At 43.7% G+C, this 18,812-nt stretch overlaps 1 protein-coding gene across 1 annotated transcript in view; it reads left to right on the top strand.

The window, feature by feature from the left end:
- Window positions 1-18,478, top strand: part of LOC311523232 (uncharacterized protein) — a 50,191-nt gene extending 31,713 nt beyond the window's left edge. The window contains exons 11-19 of the mRNA XM_084633007.1: window positions 21-183; window positions 653-802; window positions 3,135-3,295; window positions 4,151-4,327; window positions 5,583-5,724; window positions 6,703-6,890; window positions 7,736-7,877; window positions 11,536-11,625; window positions 18,155-18,478. Coding sequence (XP_084489133.1) covers window positions 21-183; window positions 653-802; window positions 3,135-3,295; window positions 4,151-4,327; window positions 5,583-5,724; window positions 6,703-6,890; window positions 7,736-7,877; window positions 11,536-11,625; window positions 18,155-18,261 — 1,320 coding nt within the window. The 3' untranslated portion in view covers window positions 18,262-18,478. The remainder of the gene's footprint in view (window positions 1-20; window positions 184-652; window positions 803-3,134; window positions 3,296-4,150; window positions 4,328-5,582; window positions 5,725-6,702; window positions 6,891-7,735; window positions 7,878-11,535; window positions 11,626-18,154) is intronic.
- Window positions 18,479-18,812: the final 334 nt, after the last annotated feature.

Below are 18,812 nucleotides of genomic sequence, written 5' to 3'. Positions count from 1 at the left end.
TTTGTGTTAATCTTTTACAGCTCAGTGCAAAGTACGGCCCGGTTTTCACAATACGCTTAGGCTCACAGCGGGTTGTGGTGCTGTATGGACAGGAGGCTGTGAAGGAAGCTCTGATTGATCAAGGGGATGAGTTCAGTGGAAGAGGAAAACTAGCACTGGCTGACAAGCTTGCTAAAGGAGCAGGTATATTGCTAACAACTTCAGCATGTAGCGCTGATGTTCTCTGTATGTGGAGAACACGACTGAGAAGATCGTTGGTGTTTCATTTAGTCCTGCTCTTTGAGGGATACTCACTATAGCCACTTATTCATGTCCAGTGTATTTCTTATTTTTACATGGTACCAGCATATGTACTTTGCTCTAATTACTGTGACAGTTTACACTGTGTTAGAGAACAAAATATAGCCATTGTGCATGGCAATCAATGGAATTATTTTTCTTGTTCATAATTGCTATAAACAGCAATGAGATTAACGTGTGGGATTTTGAGTTTCATACAGAAAAAATGTAATCCAGGGTCTCCAGTAGAACACAAATACAATAATGTTTGCCTTGACGTTGAACCTTTCAATGACCCATGTTTCCCTAGGTTAGAAATTTAGCAAATTGAGTCTGCCCCCACCCTTCTTTCCTATTCTCCTCCCTTTTCCAGGCATTATATTCAGCAATGGGGAGCGGTGGAAGCAGCTTCGCCGATTTGCCCTCACCACGCTCAGAAACTTTGGGATGGGGAAGAAAAGCATTGAGGAACGGATCCAGGAGGAAGCCTGTTTTCTGGTGGAAAGGCTCAAAAAAACACACGGTGGGGAATTGCTGCTTGTAATTCGGAAACTGAGGAGTCAGCTAAAGACTCCTGTCTTCCTTTATTTTGTGATCTTAACTTTGGTTCAAACACCTTATAACTCAAGCCATTAGCTGCACATATAACAACCTGTGTTTAATATAAAGGAAAAATATGTGAGAAAAGTTCCCGAGATGACCTTTTTCCTGGCTGTTATTTCCCATGTTTTCGACCCTCTGATCTGTGGCCAACGGGCAAATGGAAAATGTTTGTCCAGAGTAGGCAGAAGCTAACACAGTGAACCATGTTAGAGTGGATTAGTTTATCTTCCGTGTGTTGGGCTAATAAGACACTGAGGCCTACAGCTTGCTTATTCTGATTTTCTTCTCTGCTAGATGTCTGATACGAGTCTGACTCCTACATTGCATGGGGATGGTCTCCCGAGGAAAGTTTGAAATCACTGTGTAAATTTACAGTGCTTCCTAAGAGGAGATGATGATTTTATTATTTATTTATTTATGTTCTATTAGTTTCTAGAGGTCCCAGCCAAGACTGGGGCTCCTTCGCCTATGGGTTGTGCTAACAAACAGTTTGAGACAGTCCCTGCCCCAAGCAACGTACATATTAAATACACATGACGAAGAAAAAGTGGAGAAAGGAAGAATTATTTTCTCTCTTTTAGAGATGGGGAACTGAAACACAGAGAGATTAAGCGACTTGCTCGAGGTCACACCTGGAAGTTTGTGGCAGAGCTGGGAATTGTATCCAGATTTCCTGAGACCCAGGCCACTGCCTTAACCACAAGACCATCCCACCTCTTGCAATATACAGTATGCCATTAAGGGCTAAAATGAAGTTGACTGTCCGTCTCGGTGAATTGTGTGTATGAGAGGAGAATACACGGAGAACCTTCCCCACCCGTGATTCAGAAACAAGGGAGAGCCACTTTACTGCTGTTGCCACGTGTGTATCCTGAGCCAAGGGCAGCTGCTCCTGTAGATAATGACCCAAAAGAAATCTGCCTGGGTGAGGGCCAGGAGCAGGAGTCTGCTGTGAGGCGAGAACACACTGCATGGAGAAAATGCTGCTTCTGGATGTTTTCTCTGTGCAAAGTGGTCTCAAGTCAGAGGGGTGAAATCTTGTAGACAATTCCCTTGAATACTGCATAGGCCCTGCTGCATTACAGGAGTTTGTGACGATGCTAAAAGCAATGGCTCAGGCAGAATCTTCTGAATGCAGGATTCTGTTCTGAATGGGATACTGTCTGTCAGGCCTGTGTAAAGAGCCCGCGGCAGACAGGCAGGCCTCACTCGGAGAGGGACTGATGGTCCCTGGTCAGACCAGAGTGTGTCAGGCAGAGAGCACCAAAGGAGACAGTGTGAAAACTGATTCCCAGCAAAATGGGGATAATTATTTAATATAAATTTACAGGGATAGCATTGGGGAAGCTGTAGGTGGAGAATGAGGGAAATATCTGTGTTATTTTTCATAAATACCTTGTGCACCTCAGTTTACCTGTGTGATATTATCCTGCCTGACTGTACAGAATTAAGTAAAAGGAGGCTGAAAGGGGGACAGCAAGAGGAAATGGAATAATGGCAAAGATAAGTACGATCAGAGAGAATGCCACTGGTAATAATGGAGAAGCTGTTAGTTTGAGAACAGCCCCAGCTTAGCTTCAGTTAATTGGCAAAGTATTGTCTTCCCGGACAGAAACTAGCATCCAACAGGGATACTAAAATATTAGAGATTCTCACCGAAGCAGAAAGGGAGTTGAGTGAGATGGAGGTAACTGGGCTGCATGGAACTTACCGAAGCTTGCAAGGATAGATTGTTTCGGTAAAAGGAATGTGTGTAGAAGCCTTTATTGTTTCTAGTTTTTGCTCTGTGTGCTGCATACCTTTAAGTGGATAAATAACACTTTGTTTTGGAGATTGGTTTTTTTTTTTTGAGTCGCTTTGATCACCCGCTGGTCACAGGTCCCTGGAGGGAAAGGGCTCACAGGTGCACAGCACAGAGCAGCCTGTCATGCTAATATAGTTGGGAAGTAGTGAGTTTGCTGCTCAGCTATCCAGTCCAAGGGTGGTTAGACTGCAGGGTTCCTCCCATTCAGAGCAGGGCAGGAACTCAGCCTGTCACCTGAGGTGGGGTCTGGAGAGGGGCTGAGAGGGGTCTAAAGCCCAGCTCACCCTGGAACTGTGACACCAGAACTCACCCTCCCCAATGAATATTCGGGACTGCACTCTCGGTCTGGGGCCAGGACATCCAGAACTTTCCAATAACATCAATGGATGTGATGCTGTAGGTGAAAATACTGAATTAAAAATTGGACGCTGGTTTGGTTTTGTTGCAGAGCGACCCTTTGATCCCACCATCCCTCTCACCCATTCTGTCTCCAACATCATCTGCTCCATTGTCTTTGGGAACCGGTTTGACTATGAAGATCAGAAGTTTCTGGCATTCATTAATCTCACAGAGGAAAACAATGAACTCTTCCGCTCTTTCCTGGGACAGGTGTGTTCAGTGGTTTTTTCCACTCTTCTTTGTAATGGGGGAAGAGATAGATCTTTCTTTCTTTCACTGTTACTTTTCCTTAAATAATTATTTCGTTCCCATAATGTTCCTGTTCTCCTCATAAGGCGGCAGCTATTACCAATCCCAGCCTCAAACTTGTTTCTAAGGATTATTTAAATTCCCACACAAACCACTTCATTTCCTCAGAATTACGTTTGCTCAAGGACTTTCCCTTTCAACACTCTTGGTAAAAATCAAGGAAACTGCCAATTAAAACATTAGCATCCAAATCATTGCAATTCACATGCCTTAGTATATTCACAATGGGATACCTGAATGTGGTCACATTCCTCACCTGCAAAGCAAACTCCTTTTCGTTTCTAGTACACAGCCACCCACACATCCCATTGCTGAAAATCTCACCAAATGCACAACAGTTGAACTCAGTCAAAATCAATGGAGTTCCAGCAGCAGAGATTTGGCCCCTTGACTCCAACCTGAGGACGACTAAGATATCTTTTACGTTTTATTTCTGCCTATGAAAATCTGAGCTAGGTTTGGGAACTTGAGTGTGATTTTCAAGAACAGCATGTTTGTATTGGTGATGCTTTTGTGTTGGAAATAATGGAAATTATTGTAGCGAATAGAACTGAGTGTCACTGCAATTTCTGTGAGGAATATGTGTGTATTGAGTAGAATGAGTTAGTGAAGCATGAGACGTTCTTTCGAATGCATTTGCACAGGAACGTGCCACAAAAGTATTGTATTGTGCTGCTGTAACTGAGTCAATTGGGTCAATTGATTATTTGGTGTGTCTAGATAAACCAAGATGTGCTTTTCCTTCCATCATTCTAGCTGTACAATTTTTTCCCAACTCTCATGGATTATATACCTGGGCCTCACCAGAAGTTAGTTAAAAATTCGGAGGAGTTTAAAAGATTTGTTCTGGAGAGAGTGAAGATGCACAAAGAGTCTCTGGATCTCAGCTGCCCTCGAGACTTCATTGATGCTTTCCTCATCAAAATGGAACAGGTATGTGAGGGCAGCCGCCCTTCCCCTTTGTTGTGGAGTGGGTTATACATATCGTGGGTATTTATCACTCTGTACAAGACCCAAAGGCAGACCTGGTCTCTGTCGCTGGGATTTACATTCTGAAAGGCAAGCCCTGCTCACCTCATTTGTGTGAGTAGTGCCGGTGATGCCAGTGGGACTACACCAGTGAGTAAGACAAATCTAAGCTTATGTGCACACTGCAATGAAAGACCCACAGCACAGCCATGGCTGGCCCAGGTCAGCTGACTTGGGCTTGAAGGGCTCGGTCTGCAGAGTTATAATATTGCAGTGTAGATGTTGGTGTTTGGGCTGCAGCCCAGGTTCTGAGACCCTTCCCTCTTCCTGGGCCTCAGACCCGGGGCTACAGCCCAAGCCCGTATGTCTACACTGCAATATTATAGCCCCTCAACCCGATCCCCACGAGTCCGAGTCAGCTGACCCAGGCCAGCCGTGGGTTTTTTATTGCAGTATAGACATCTTAAAAGGACAGAGCACCCAAAGTAGGTATCAAAAGCACTTGGAAACAGATTGGTTCTGTTTGTAATTAAGCCATTAAAAGAGGTTTTATTAAGTGGGTGGACAGAGGCACTTTTACTGCTCTGTGTTAGCCTCAGTGGGATTAGCAGGAGAATCCAGTTTCAAACGGCTGCCTATGCCCACACCTACAGACCTAACCTACCATCTGTTTCTTTGGAAACCCTCCTGCTAATCTCATGTAATATTTTGCAATGACAGCCTATTACAAGTTCTATCAGTGCACTCCTCGTTCAACAGGTAGCCAGGCATTTGTGTTTTCGTGGGTTTTTGCTTCCTTTAGAGCATCAGACTCAATCCATCTGGCTCCAAGATTAAAAACGGGTTAGAAACATTTGGTTTCCTTTCTAATTCAAGGTTATCAAGGCAATTCGTGCTGCCCAGGCAAACAAAATAGGAAAGCAAAGGAATCAACAAGTTCAATTTTAACCGTTGGAAATACAGATGAAAACTAACCTAGTTACTGTAATGCTCCAGTTCTCCTCTTTTACAAAAGACCACCTATTTCCACAGCAATGGCCTAAATCACCCCTGAAGTGCTACTGCAATCTCCAGGGCCATGGCCCATTTTCTGTAAGGATTTTTATAAAGATGCCGAGTGGGTCACAGAGCAGGTAGAAGATGAGAGGGTTTGGGCCTGTATGAATAGATCCCACACTTACAGTCAATGATCCAACAACTATAACAAGTCTCTCTACAGGAGCAACAGAATGGCCAGTCAGAATTTAACTCTGAAAACTTGGTGAGAAGCACAGTAGACTTATTCCTTGCTGGAACAGGGACATCCAGCACCACCCTGAGATATGGACTCCTGATTCTTCTGAAATACCCAGATATAGAAGGTACCCTACAGACACACACACAATTTTAAGTTTTGGAGAGATGAGGGGATTGCATGGCTCAAGGAATCTGTAATGGGGTACAGAGCCCTGTCCCTTAAGTCACTAGATCAAATCTGGCTTGGGCTGGAAGTGAGCCATGTCACCACTGTGTGCAGGCTGATTTGTGAGAGAGGTGTTTGGGGATGGGTGTTTTAGTTCAGTTTGTGTGGACAGGTGTCTGCATTCGAAAAGCACCATCACAACTGCCATTACTCGGCCTCCTTATGGGCAGTCTCAGCAGAGGGCTTTCAGACTGAGTAGGCCCTTGTGACTGGATTCCTTTCTCACCTCGCGGTTCACATTAAGGCTCACAAGCCAGGGGAAATTGTATGTGTTTGTGTGGGGGAAGCCTGCGCTGCCATTGGCCAGATGGTGCCTGGTCTGTGGGTAACAGGTACCTTTGCATTCTAGGGCTGTCAGACTGGCACCCTCCCCTCAAATAAAGGCAAAGCCATTTCATTTTAGGATTTAATCATCTTGTAGGTGTCAGGATTCAGTAAGGGCTTAAATCAAAACTCTGTCAGTGCAAGAGATTTATCAAAACCCAGTTAATATACAGCGCTAATTTCCACCTCATCAGCTTCCTCCATGCTCATGTGGATGATTGACTTTGGTGTGGGAAAATTTTAGGCCTCAATCTCTTGTGTAGCAGTTAGTTATATGCTCTGGTGATAACATCATACTGTGCTTTCTTTTATAACATAACCAGGCATGAGCCATATCACTGCCCTAATAATTACATTATAGACATTTTGTTCTAGATACCACGTACAATAGTTTCAGTAACCCAAAACTAACTGTTATATTGTTATAACTTGTTATATTCCCAACATGTATCTGCTGAGACGTGTATATTTCTGACTGTGTTACAGAATGGGGGCAAAATTATGGGAATCCTGTTCTTTAGCTTTATTGTTAACCTTGTTCATTTGATGACAGCGAAAGTTCATGAAGAGATTGACCGTGTGATTGGCCAAAGCCGAAGCCCCTGCATGGCGGACCGAAGCCAGATGCCCTACACAGATGCTGTGATACATGAGATGCAGAGATTCATTAACCTTGTCCCGATGGGTGTCCCACATGCAGTGACCAGAGACACTAATTTCAGACAATATGTTATTCCCAAGGTTAGTTCTCAACATTTCTCCGAAAAATCCAGTTCTACGTTTTCCTTTTTTCAGTTTTGAATTATTCACAATAGAAATGTTTGCCCTGGTTTGAGCATGACAGGTGTTTTTCACAGTTACCAACAACGTTCCAGTTATTATTGCATGAAGAAGAACAGAACCCTGCATTCTGCAGACTCAGCTCTCCTTCCAGAAGACAGGCTTAGAGCCTCATTCAAGCTTTTAGATATGGAATAGATATCAAACAAGTATGCAATAGTTTCCCTCTTTTTGGGAGTCTCTTTGGGGAGTTCAATTTCTGAGCTGATTCCATCTCCACCAAGCTTTAGACATTCTGAGGTGTTAATATGCACCACAACTCGCAGTGACCATGTCTTAGGTTGCTAATTGAGTTTCACTTTGAGTTGTATAGGGCTTTTTAGCATTGTTATCTTTGTGTTAGTTAGTTATGGGGAAATTATTGGTGTGATGACTAAACTATAAAGACCAGGGAAACTCAAATGCTTTCAAATAGCAGCTGAGAGATGCACCTAACACTTCTGGATCTTAGCCAGACTTTCCTAAACCTCTTTGATGTAGAAACCAGAGCGGTAACCTAATGGGAGCAGCTTTTCTCATGAAATTCCAGGATCTAGTTGTTCCAGGTGGGCTGCAGTTTGGTGGGGTTACCTTTTGTCATGGAATCTGAGTATTTCTAGTTCTGGTTGAAGGCATGAATTTCCCGGGGATGCAAGGAAATGAAGGAAAGAAAAATGTGTCCCACTACCCAGCTCAGTGAATTCTGGGGGCTTTTCACTTTGAACAGTATCCACTTAAACTTTCTTTATCTGTGTTTACTAAATCAGGGCACTACTATATTCCCTGCTCTGCAATCAGTCCTAGGTGACAGCAGGGAATTTCCAAAGCCAGAGCAATTTAACCCGGGACATTTCTTGGATGAAAATGGTGCCTTTAAGAAGAGTGACTTCTTCATGCCTTTTTCTGCAGGTAAAAAAAGCCATGTTTATTTCAGATCCCAGACCATTCTCTCTTAGCTTTGTCTTAAGTATATAAAGAGTTCTCAGACTGTAGTCTGCAGAGCATTTTTGGGCCAGCCATGAAGCAGAGCCTCTCACAACAGCGAAGTATCTGTTGGTCTCCATTCTGTTTTTTAACTAATTGAACATGCACTACTCTCCACTCTGCCTGGCAACTTCACATCTTCCTTTGTCTGTCTGTGTCAGCTCGCAGTGGACGTATTGTGATTGAATGTGCATGCAAAAAATTGAAGGGAGTAACATGCAAGAGGGCAGAAGCCATCTGCATAGTCACTGGGAGAGAGATCAGTAGGGGCTGCTTAACTTCTCAACTTTACTCCAATCAATGAAGATCCCGTCACTCTGTTAAAAAACCCTGTTTGCTGTTCTCCATCCTAGTACTCAGTATGCCTGCACCTCGCTACCTGTTAATTCCACCTTCCACTCAAGAACCACTGTGTCATTCCCCCCTTAAACATATTAACTGACTTGGGACCTGCATTAACTCTTCCTCAAACCCCATTATCTGCCCACCTGTCTCCACATATTTGTATTTAAAGAGCTACTTACTCTGTGGAACTCAGCCTTTGAAATGATCTGTGAGTGGCTTCTTAAGACCGCAAATGCTTTCATACCTTCCTGAACTCTGAGAGATGGTCATTATCCTCCATGTCATTACCCGGAATCACTCTGTGCATCTAATTTTAATCTGGATGTTTACTTCCATTGTAACAGTATTTAACATATGTTGCAAAGAAAGATCTCCTGCATCTCCTCAATATTCCTTTTTCATTTCAGGGAAACGGATTTGTGTGGGAGAGGGTCTGGCTCGGATGGAGATATTTTTGATACTGACAATGATTTTGCAGAATTTTACCTTGAAATCTCTCGTTGACCCCAAGGACATTGATATAGCTTCAGTACCAAGTTTAGTGTCAAATGCACCAAAATCATACCAGCTCTGTGTTTTGCCTCGATAAAGATCATGAAAAGTCACCTCAATGTCCTACACCAGTAGTGAATTTGATTGTCTATGATCCCGGAGTCATTAGTACAGTGACAGAAATGAACTCATTGTCTTGAAACAGACAGATAAATAACCTGGCTTTTTAAGTAACTGTGATTTAACAAAATTAAATGCAATACCAAAAAAAAAAAAATTATTGACTCCAAAGGCATGTACAATAACCCAACAGTGTTCTTAGCCTGGCTCAGGTGCGAATCTGTTCCTCACATAAGTTGGGTATGTTTTCAGTTCATTTGTGGTGCAGTTGACAACAATTGAAACTACTTTTGACAGCCATAAATGCTGCTTTATTTACAAGGGGCTAGTATGTTTCCAGCTCTTGAGGTCTGATCAGCCAATCAGAGTAAATTGTGGTGATGTAATGCTTATGATTGGACAGCCTGCTTTGATGCGGGGAGTTTCTGTGGCACTGGACTGAACTAGAGTTCCCCCTCCCCTGCTCATTCATGTAATTTCAATTTAGCTCAGTGGAATTAAACTTTCACTTAATAAAGATTCTTCTTATTTCTCCAGCTCACCTCCATGCTCCTATATATTTATTTAATTAACATATTTATTGCAGCTATCCAACACATTGCAGGTCAGGGACTGAGCTGGGTTGATGGTGCCTAGGGTAAGAGAAGTTGTGCAACTGTCTATCTTTAGCCGGTTGATCAGACGCCCTATGCTTAGGGGACCCTTACACCTATGGGCGTCACATATACATCACCCTTAGGATACAAAGTTAGAACCTCACGATCTGTGTGTTTCCTTCTCCTCTCCCTTCCTTTCTCCTTCCAGCTCTCAGTATCAAGTCATGTACTCTGCTGCCTCTGTACCTCCAGGGACCCTCTCCCTGTCTTCATTCACCAAGGGCCTTCTCTGCTCCAGCAAATCCCTCCTCAAAAACCAACCCTTCCCTCTGCTTTGCCTCATCAGTCATCCTCCGACTTCTAGTAGCTGCCAGGTTTGTGTAGCTCCTTGTGTGACATTTCACACTGGTGACGTGAAATCCCCCAAATAGTTGCAGCAGTTGTTGGGAGGCAGGCATGGATCCTTCTTTCCTTAAAATCTACGATTCTGTCCATTCCCCATACTGTCTGATTTCTACTATTGGTGAGATCTTGGGGTCTTCTTACTCTCCAGGGGTTTGCCAGTTCTCAGAAGGAAAGGTGTGCAATTGTATATAATTAGCAAGTTAAAAAAAAAAGTGAATTCAACCCAAGCCCAGTAGAATATCCATATTATAACATACAGTATTATACCATTGTTGTATAATCTTAATTTAATCTTTTTACAGACCATTCTCATTTGAATGTTATAAACATTCTAATATCTTTAACTCTGTAATCAAGCAGACTTCACGAGAGGTGAGCTGGGTCCCCTGCTCTAGCATTTGCAACTTTGTTTATTATATACCATGAACTATAACATTAAATTAACTGTAACTAAAGATGGACAGGAAAGTGAATTTCACTTTTGTGAAAAATTTCAAGGTTTGGGGAAAATCCATAGAAATTAAATTACACAATCTTTCGTTTTGCAAACACCAAAATATTCCTGCAATGGAAACATTTTAGTATTTCTGATGTGAAATATGCTCCCCTGGCTTGCGGGCTGCTCAGAAGAAGCTGGGGAGTCAGGGACATTGGGAGCCTGGTTTCCATGGAGCCGTGACCCCCTAGGAGCCCTGGTGCTGCAGCAGTCCTCCAAGTGGACTGAAAGGAGCTGGAAACCCTGGCTGCCAAGCTCCTTGCCAGGTGGGCTGCTGAGGAGCCAGGGGTACTGGGAGCCCAGGCTACTAAGGGGTCTGGGAGCCCAGGAGCCCTGGCAGGTTGCCAGGCACAGGACCTGGAGTTGGAACAGAAGACTGCCTGAGACAGGCGTAGGGACAGCTTGTCTGGGGGGATTTTGTCACGCTGGAAGAGGAGGACGATATAGAGACTTATTTGGAGGGCCAAGTCACGAAGAGGGAACACCCTGAGTCAGAGAGATGGGCGGCGTGGGGGTGGAATCCAGAGAGTGGGCAACTGTCAGAAGGCAGTGCCAGACAGGGTGAGAGCTAATTCCAGGGCTTAATTTGTAATGAAAGAGGTGCCAGGGTTCAAGCAATTTTTTTACTTCCATAACCGACTCAGCAAGCCCAAAGGTGCCAGGGGTATGAACTGCCAAGCCTAAACCTATTGGGGCTCAGCCCTGGCAAGCCCTGGCACAAAGTAAGGACTGGCTAATTCCCACACAGAGCCAAAAGGAGTCGCACTTCAGTGTGTAAACCCATTTATATATATATAGATAGATAGATAGATAGACCTAAAAATATACTGTTTCCATGTGAATTGTTGTGGATGCTGCACATCCCCCGTCTCTGTTTAACTGTACCATGTTGTTGTTAAGTGCTGAAGGCTGGAATGTCATTGCCTTGGTAATGCTATTCAGGCTGCTCCACACTTCTGTTCACGAAGCATCAACATTACTAGTATTAGCAAGTAGTGCAGCATGTTAATTTAGCTGACCTCAATTTACTCATGAAGAAAGACCTCAGGCACTGTTTGGTGACAAAGGCCATTGGCCAGGTTTATTGCCCTGAAAGCACAGTCCTAGAGCCCTGGCTCTGTGTTTACAGGTTCACAAACACATGCATGTCCAGAGGCAAGGAGTGGCTCAGTCAGCAGTGGGACTTTCTGCTATCCCCTGTGCTGCACACAGGACCAAGGTGAGGTACCCAACATTTATAGACTGAGACGAAAAAACTGGGATACACAACTTACATACCACCTTACATATTTTATGGCATCTGTTTGTTCCTGATATTTTGGACAAAACATCCCTCTTCATTGTTCTGTCTGACCATCTGATCTACTAGATTGGGGTGTATCTGTACTAGCCTTCTGAAAAGTATTTATGTAAATATTGTGGCAAAATACCTTGTTCACCTCAGCAGGCTCAGTCCTTTCTTAGCCTTGGAGACTCAGGTTTGGGGCAAGGCAAATCCTTATAGGTGGCACAGGGTCCTGCTACTCCTCTCCTCAGTCGGTCCCTTGTGCTTCTTTTCTTTTCCCTTCTGGGGAGGGAGTGCAGCCTCCCTACTGGGAAGGTTTGGTGTCTTGCTGCAAACCGCCTACTAGCAGCTTCCCTGCTCCTCTCACTCCCTCAGACCCCATCTCCCTCCACCTAGGGGAGGGTTTAAAAAGGTCTCTAGTAGTTGGAGTCAGCTGAACCTAATTTGGTTCCCTAGCAACCCCTTTTCCAACTGAACCTTATTGCCCTGTGGTTATCTCTCCACAGTGGATAGGGAAGGCCTTTTAACTCCCTAGGACTAATTACCCTCCCCACCCTCCTCCTTTGTAGCTGTTTGTCCTGGGTTTACCACAATATCTAGTGTGGTGTATTTGTGGCAAGACCAGGCCAGCTCTGGTTCACAGCCTTTGGTTCAGGCCTTAGGTTTCACACCAGGCTCAGTGCTCCAGGCTCTCTCTCTCCACTACATCTGTCATCATCATCATAACATCCGAATATGATATCCGTTATTTAGGAAAATGCTTTCACTCATACTCTAATCATGTTCTTGTGTCTCTGGACCATTCCATTTGCTTTCATGTCTGTCCTGCCATCTTTGTTCTGCTTCTTTTCTGAACATCCTTGTACTCCTTGGTGTGCCTGGTGTCCTGTAGCTGCAGTGCCTTTATTCCCATTCAGTCTGTTGTTCCTGAATGATTCACCTTTTCTCACCCCCCAATATTACAGATTCATAGATTCCATGGCCAGAAGGAGCCTTTGTGATTCTGGTCTGACCTCCTGTATAACACAAGTCAGACAACTCTGCCCGAAGTAATTCCTAGAGCAGATTGTTTAGAGCACCGGAACTGGACACAGAATTCCAGCACCAGTTACACCAGTGCCAAATACAGAGGTCACATACACTCTCTACTCCTACTTGAGATTCCCCAGGTCATTGTCTTCACCATAGTGTTCCCCGTCTCCTCATGAACAGGAGGCAGACCAGATCTTTGATGTGAGCAGCAGCTTAGGGCCGTTGCCTAGGAAGAGTTCCACAGAATTCTCTGCCTCCAAAAGGCACATGCAGTAGACTCCAGAGCTTTCACAGGATTTTTAACAGATTTTTAACTAAATTTCCTTCAGTTATCTCGTTGGTTTGGAAGTTTTTCTCCTCAGAACTGCTCAACTAAAAAACCGAAACCCACCTATTTTGGCTTTCTGAGGAAAGTCTGAAGGACAGCACCTCTGCTCCCCACTTCCCTCAGAAATGGCAGACGCAGGCAGCAGGCTTCAGAAACTCAGCTTCCAGCCAGCTTGTGGGCAAGGTCCACACCAAGACAGTTAAGCAGGCTGATGCCGAGCCAAATTCTGGTCAGCAGTTAGGCAAGGTCCATGCTGAGATGGTTGAGCAGGCCGCATGGACACTTCTTTCATAGAGACCCGAATCCCTGGCATGGAATTAGAGGTAGGACTTTCAAATGAGTTGTGAAGTGCTTGATGTGTAAACCAGGGAGCAGAAAGGATGTGTGTGGGGGGGTTGGGAGATGCTTACTTTGGAGTTAGACTCTTCTTCCTATTTCCATTCAATTACAGGAAAACTCACCTCTTTCAAGCTCGTTTAGATTCAAAGTTGATTGCTGTCACCCTTTCATTGGTTCAGTACCTTCCCGGGTTTCCCTCAGAAGTCTCTTCAACTTATGACTATATAGTTTGAAGGCATATGTGCATTAGAGTTGTAATTCTTTCTCTACAATTATATTTCCTTTGTCATTGTGGTGGGAGATGCTCAGAACATGTTTAAGTTTAGAGTTTTAACTTTTGTTTTTATTCAGCCTGTTTTCTGTGCTATTCTGTGCCGTTCAATTTTATTAGAATTCTACCAGAAATGAAATTCTATTTTCAAAAAGTCCATCCTGTTCTTTACAGTTAAAATTTAGAATTCTCAAAATGGTCTTTTAAAATTAAATTATTATAAAGTCTTTAGCTTACATATATCCAATCCAAACCAGCTCAAAGGTAAAACTGAAACATGTGACTTCTTGCATTCCTGAGCAGCTCCACGAAACCCATGAAGCAGGAGATACACGTCTTGTTAGTCCTTTGCATCATAGGGGAGTCCACAACCCCGTGGTGTAGCCCAGGAGTTCAGGTTCCCAAATCCAGTGGGATCACTCAGGTTTGCATGGACTTCACGAAGTTTAACTCAGTATCACAATTTGATGGCTACCTCATGCCATGTGTCAACAAATTCCTTGCACACCTTGAAAAGGCTAAATACATAACCATGCTTGACTTAATGAAAGGTTACTGGCAGATACTCCTGGCTTCTGATTCCAAAGAAAAGACAGCATTTGCTGCACATCCAGGGCCATCCTTAGGATTTATGGGACCCTACTCAGTATTATTAAACTGGTGCCCCTATGACCGACAGCAGCCCAGACTCGCAGTTGGGGCGGGGCGGGGAGGGAGAAGACAAGGGAGCAAAGGATAGTGAGATCCCCATACCCTCTCCTTCATGCAGAATGGACATGCAGAAGGTACCTAATTAAAAACACTGAACTTGGGAATAAAAAAAGTCAGTCATAGTTTTTTTTGATATGCCCTGAAGTTTGTCAAACATTTATTTGCAAAAACTTTGTAGTAAGGGTAAGTCAGCTGTCTTGCTGAACACATCATTAAATATTATGGAATACATGATGCAGCTCTTCTGTTTTACATTTTCTTAATCAGTATTTCTAAACTGATTTTATATTTTAAATGTACTCTTAAGCCTTCATAAAGTAATCGTTCCAGATTACTACATATTTAACTCACTGAAACAAAGACATTATTTTAAATTAATCAGTCACAGAGATTTAGTGTGTTCATTGCTTTTAGAAACAGGGAACACTAATTTACTTTGTGTGATCTCCATAACAATAGACATGTTTATGAAATTTCACCAACTTTAAAAAATATGTTTCCAAAGATTTTAGGCATAACAAAGGATTTTATATCTTACTAAGGTATTGATTTTGCTGGAGGGTTCTCTTAAAAGTAGTTCATCAGCTAGTCAGAAATAAAGAAAGGGAAATTCTTTGTTCAGCTATCTGGAAGGAAAGGGGCTCTCTTCAACGGGGTGGGGTGGAGTGTGTGTGAAGGGAGAAAGGGATGGACAGAAAGGACAGGAAGATTTTTGAAGCAATTTCTTTTTATTATAGTAATTACAATTAAAATGTGTATTTTAGATAAAGCTGATCTTTTGAAGGATTTATTTAAAAAACCATGTCTGAAGATCCAAGCATTTAAGGCTAAAGATGATTGTGCATCTAAAAATTTGTGGAAGGATTTTTTTAGAGATGTGATTTTATAATCTTCACCAGCTTACTAATGACATATTTTTAAAGCAAATTTTAAACTGAGGTCCTGTAGACTAACATGTTGTGAGTAAAGAAGGAGCAGAAGCCTGGAGAAAGCGGGTAATGACAGTATTCAGTTAAAAACAGTAATGCACAACTGTTTTTGTCAGTAAATTCAGAAACTGATAGCATATACCTATGGGTTGGCAAATGCCTGTTAAATGGCTTCATTACCCCTTGAATGGGTCTTTAACAGTTTCAGTGTTGTGCTAATAGGTCTGGCAGGTTAGAGGCTTTTTCATTTCTAAAAAGAAAAGGAGTACTTGTGGCACCTTAGAGACTAACCAATTTATTTGAGCATGAGCTTTCGTGAGCTACAGCTCACTTCATCGGATGCATGCCGTGGAAACTGTAGCAGACTTTATATATACACAGAGAATATGAAAAAATACCTCCTCCCACCCCACTGTCCAGCTGGTAATAGCTTATCTAAAGTGATCATCAGGTGGGCCATTTCCAGCACAAATCCAGGTTTTCTCACCCTCCACCCCCGCCCCCCCACAAATTCACTCTCCTGCTGGTGATAGCCCATCCAAAGTGACAACTCTTTACACAATGTGCATGATAATAAAGTTGGGCCATTTCCTGCACAAATCCAGAAAGTGAATTTGTGTGGGGGGGTGGAGCTCACGAAAGCTCATGCTCAAATAAATTGGTTAGTCTCTAAGGTGCCACAAGTACTCCTTTTCTTTTTGCGAATACAGACTAACACGGCTGTTACTCTGAAACCTTTCATTTCTAACTTACTAGATCCCCTCCAGAGTAAGAGTCACCAGGCTGCAGCAGCTAGCTGTGGGAGCCTGCAGGAAGGGTCAGAACAGGGATAGAAAGGCCGGAAGGGTAGACACTAAGACCCAGTGGTGCCCCAAATTTTCAGGTGCCCTACGCAGCTGCGTATTTTGCAGCTGCCTGAGGACAGCCCTGTGCACATCTTGGACTTTTTCAATTTATGACGATGCCCTTTGGACTGCACTGGTCCCTTGCCACATTCTAGAGGCTTAGGGACCAGGTCCTACACCACCATAGTGAGTTTGCAGTAGCCTATTTGCATGATGTGGTTATTTTTAGTACAACTGGGCAGTCACATGGGTTCTGCGCTGCAATCACTGAAAAAGGCAAGGCTTACTGCTAAGTCAAAAAAAAATTGGGGTGCAGGAAACCTGCTCTCTGAGGTTAAAAAAGAGCTGGAGCTAGAACAGACTCTCTTGCAGGAAAATCCACTCCGACTGGGCAACCAGCAAGACAGTCCTCCAGAGGCCTAGAAGGGCCAGGAGGAAATACTGACAAATTGGAAAGCAGCAGGCCAGTTAAGAAAGCTTACCTGCTTTTGCTCAGAGGCAGAGCTGGGTGAGACTAGGACAGAGGAACTCTACAGGACTAACCCAGAACCCGGAGCCAGGTTAAGGCCTTGCCCTAAGCACTGCAACTAAGTGTTTATATATTTTGAAGGCTTTCCCCACCCCTTTTTTTGGAAAGCTGCAGACATCTGAGGCCTGAGTTGCTGTTTTTGCTACTTGACTGGTTAGTGACAGATGCCAAGCTTACAGCATGGGCTACCCTGCCCCAAACAGGTGGACAGACTAAGGAGGGGAATGGCTGCAGTACTGTGCATGGCCTGAAGGGGGCACTGCAGAGCAGTCCTCTCAGCCACACCACCCTTGACCTCTCTGGCACATTTCTTGTGCTCCAACTTCTCATTTTACTTCCCCTTCAGGGAAGTGGAGCCCCTCAGCCCACCTGCCTAGGCCCCTAGGTCCAGTGCAATACTGCGCAGCATAAATATATCCTCTCCCAGAATTGCACTGAAGATACGAGTCTTCTGGGTGACAGTTTAACTGTCTTCAGAGGCACGTGGTAGCAGTGAAGCGTGTCACACATGGAGACTTTACTTAGAAGTCTCACATGACTGTTTTTGCTTATTCATGTGAGGAATAGACAGAGAGTAGAGGTGATTTAAAAAACACCCTAAATGCAGTGCTCCTCCCTAGTTCACCCGTCCCTTGAGTGAGTCCTTGGTAGGGGTTAAGTATCTCAGCAGGTTTCTCTGCCTCATCAGGCTTGTGCAACTGCTGCAACAGAGGAGCTTCTCCCAGAAGCCCCCACCCCCAGCAGGCTGGTGCGGGTTTCTGAAACCAGGGCAAACAAAGGAACATAAGAATGGCCATGCCGGGTTAGACCAAAGGTCCATCTAGCCCAGTGCCCTGCCAACAGTGGTCAGTGCCAAATGCTTCAGAGGGAATGAACAGAACAGGGCAATTTATCTAGTGATCCATCCCCTGCCATCCACTCCCAAGTTCTTGCAGTCATGGGTTTAAGGACATCAAGAGGATGGGGTTGCATCCCTGATCATCTTGGCTAATAGCCATTGATGGACCTATCCTCCATGAACATATCTAATTCTTTTTTGAACCCAGTTACACTTTTGGCCTTGTTGTGATGTTGCACTCCATATGTTTATGGAAATATGCATATGAGTGTGAATATAATGTAACTAGAATATGCTTTATGCGAAAGGTCTCTTGTAAGGTATTACAAAGCTTATAATCTACTGAGTGTGTTCATCCTATTTGTATGAATGTATCATTCTTGTATCTGAAGCTAGAAATATGAAGTATTACTCTGATGTTCTATGATATTTGTGCAAAGTGTGGGCCATTAATGGTGGCTTGGAATCTTGATGGCTCCCATTGACTAGGACAATTGATTGTAACATGGCTCTATTTACTTGCAAGTCTTTCTGTTCCTGTGAGTCAGCCCAGGAAGAATGGAGGTTTGGGGTCTCACAGGACATGTTAACATGTCACCTGGTACTGGAATCCATCTTAAATCTGGTGCTTTTCCATTTAGGAGGAGGGGTGGGAACCCAGAGAGACAAAAGATTCCCACCTTGTGCCAAAGATATACAAGGGGGTGGAACAGAACAAAGGGGGCTGCCAGTCATGAGAAATCCGTAGTTACCACCTGAGCTGGAACTAACAAGGACTGTACCAGGGGAAAGGATTGGGCCCAGACTAAGAAGGAGTCTAGTCTGTGAAAGAAGCTAATTGGAACATCTCTGAGGGTGAGATTTAACTGTATTCAGTTTCTTAATGTATTAGGCTTAGACTTGCGTGTTTTGTTTTATTTTGCTTGGTAATTTACTTTGTTCTGTCTGTTATTACTTGAAACCACTCAAATCCTACTTTTTATACTTAATAAAATTACTTTTGTTTATTAACAAACCCAGAGTAAGTGATTAATATCTGGGGGAGCAAACAGCTGTGCATATCTCTCTATCAGTGTTATAGAGGGGGGACAATTTCTGAGTTTACCCTGTATACGCTTTATACAGAATGAAACAGATTTATTTGGGGTTTAGATCCCATTGGGAACTGAGTGTCTGGGTGCTGAAGACAGGAATACTTGCTGAGCTGTTTTCAGTTAAGTTTGCAGCTTTGGGGGTATGGTTCAGACTCTGGGTCTGTGTTGCAGCAGGCTAGCGTGTCTGCCTCAACAAGGCAGGGTT

This window comes from Lepidochelys olivacea, assembly GCF_965140295.1.
Source record: "Lepidochelys olivacea isolate rLepOli2 genome assembly, chromosome: 7".
Taxonomy (NCBI): domain Eukaryota; kingdom Metazoa; phylum Chordata; order Testudines; family Cheloniidae; genus Lepidochelys; species Lepidochelys olivacea.
Note: the sequence above shows the minus strand (reverse complement) of the source record. Positions and strands in the feature narration are given on the sequence as shown.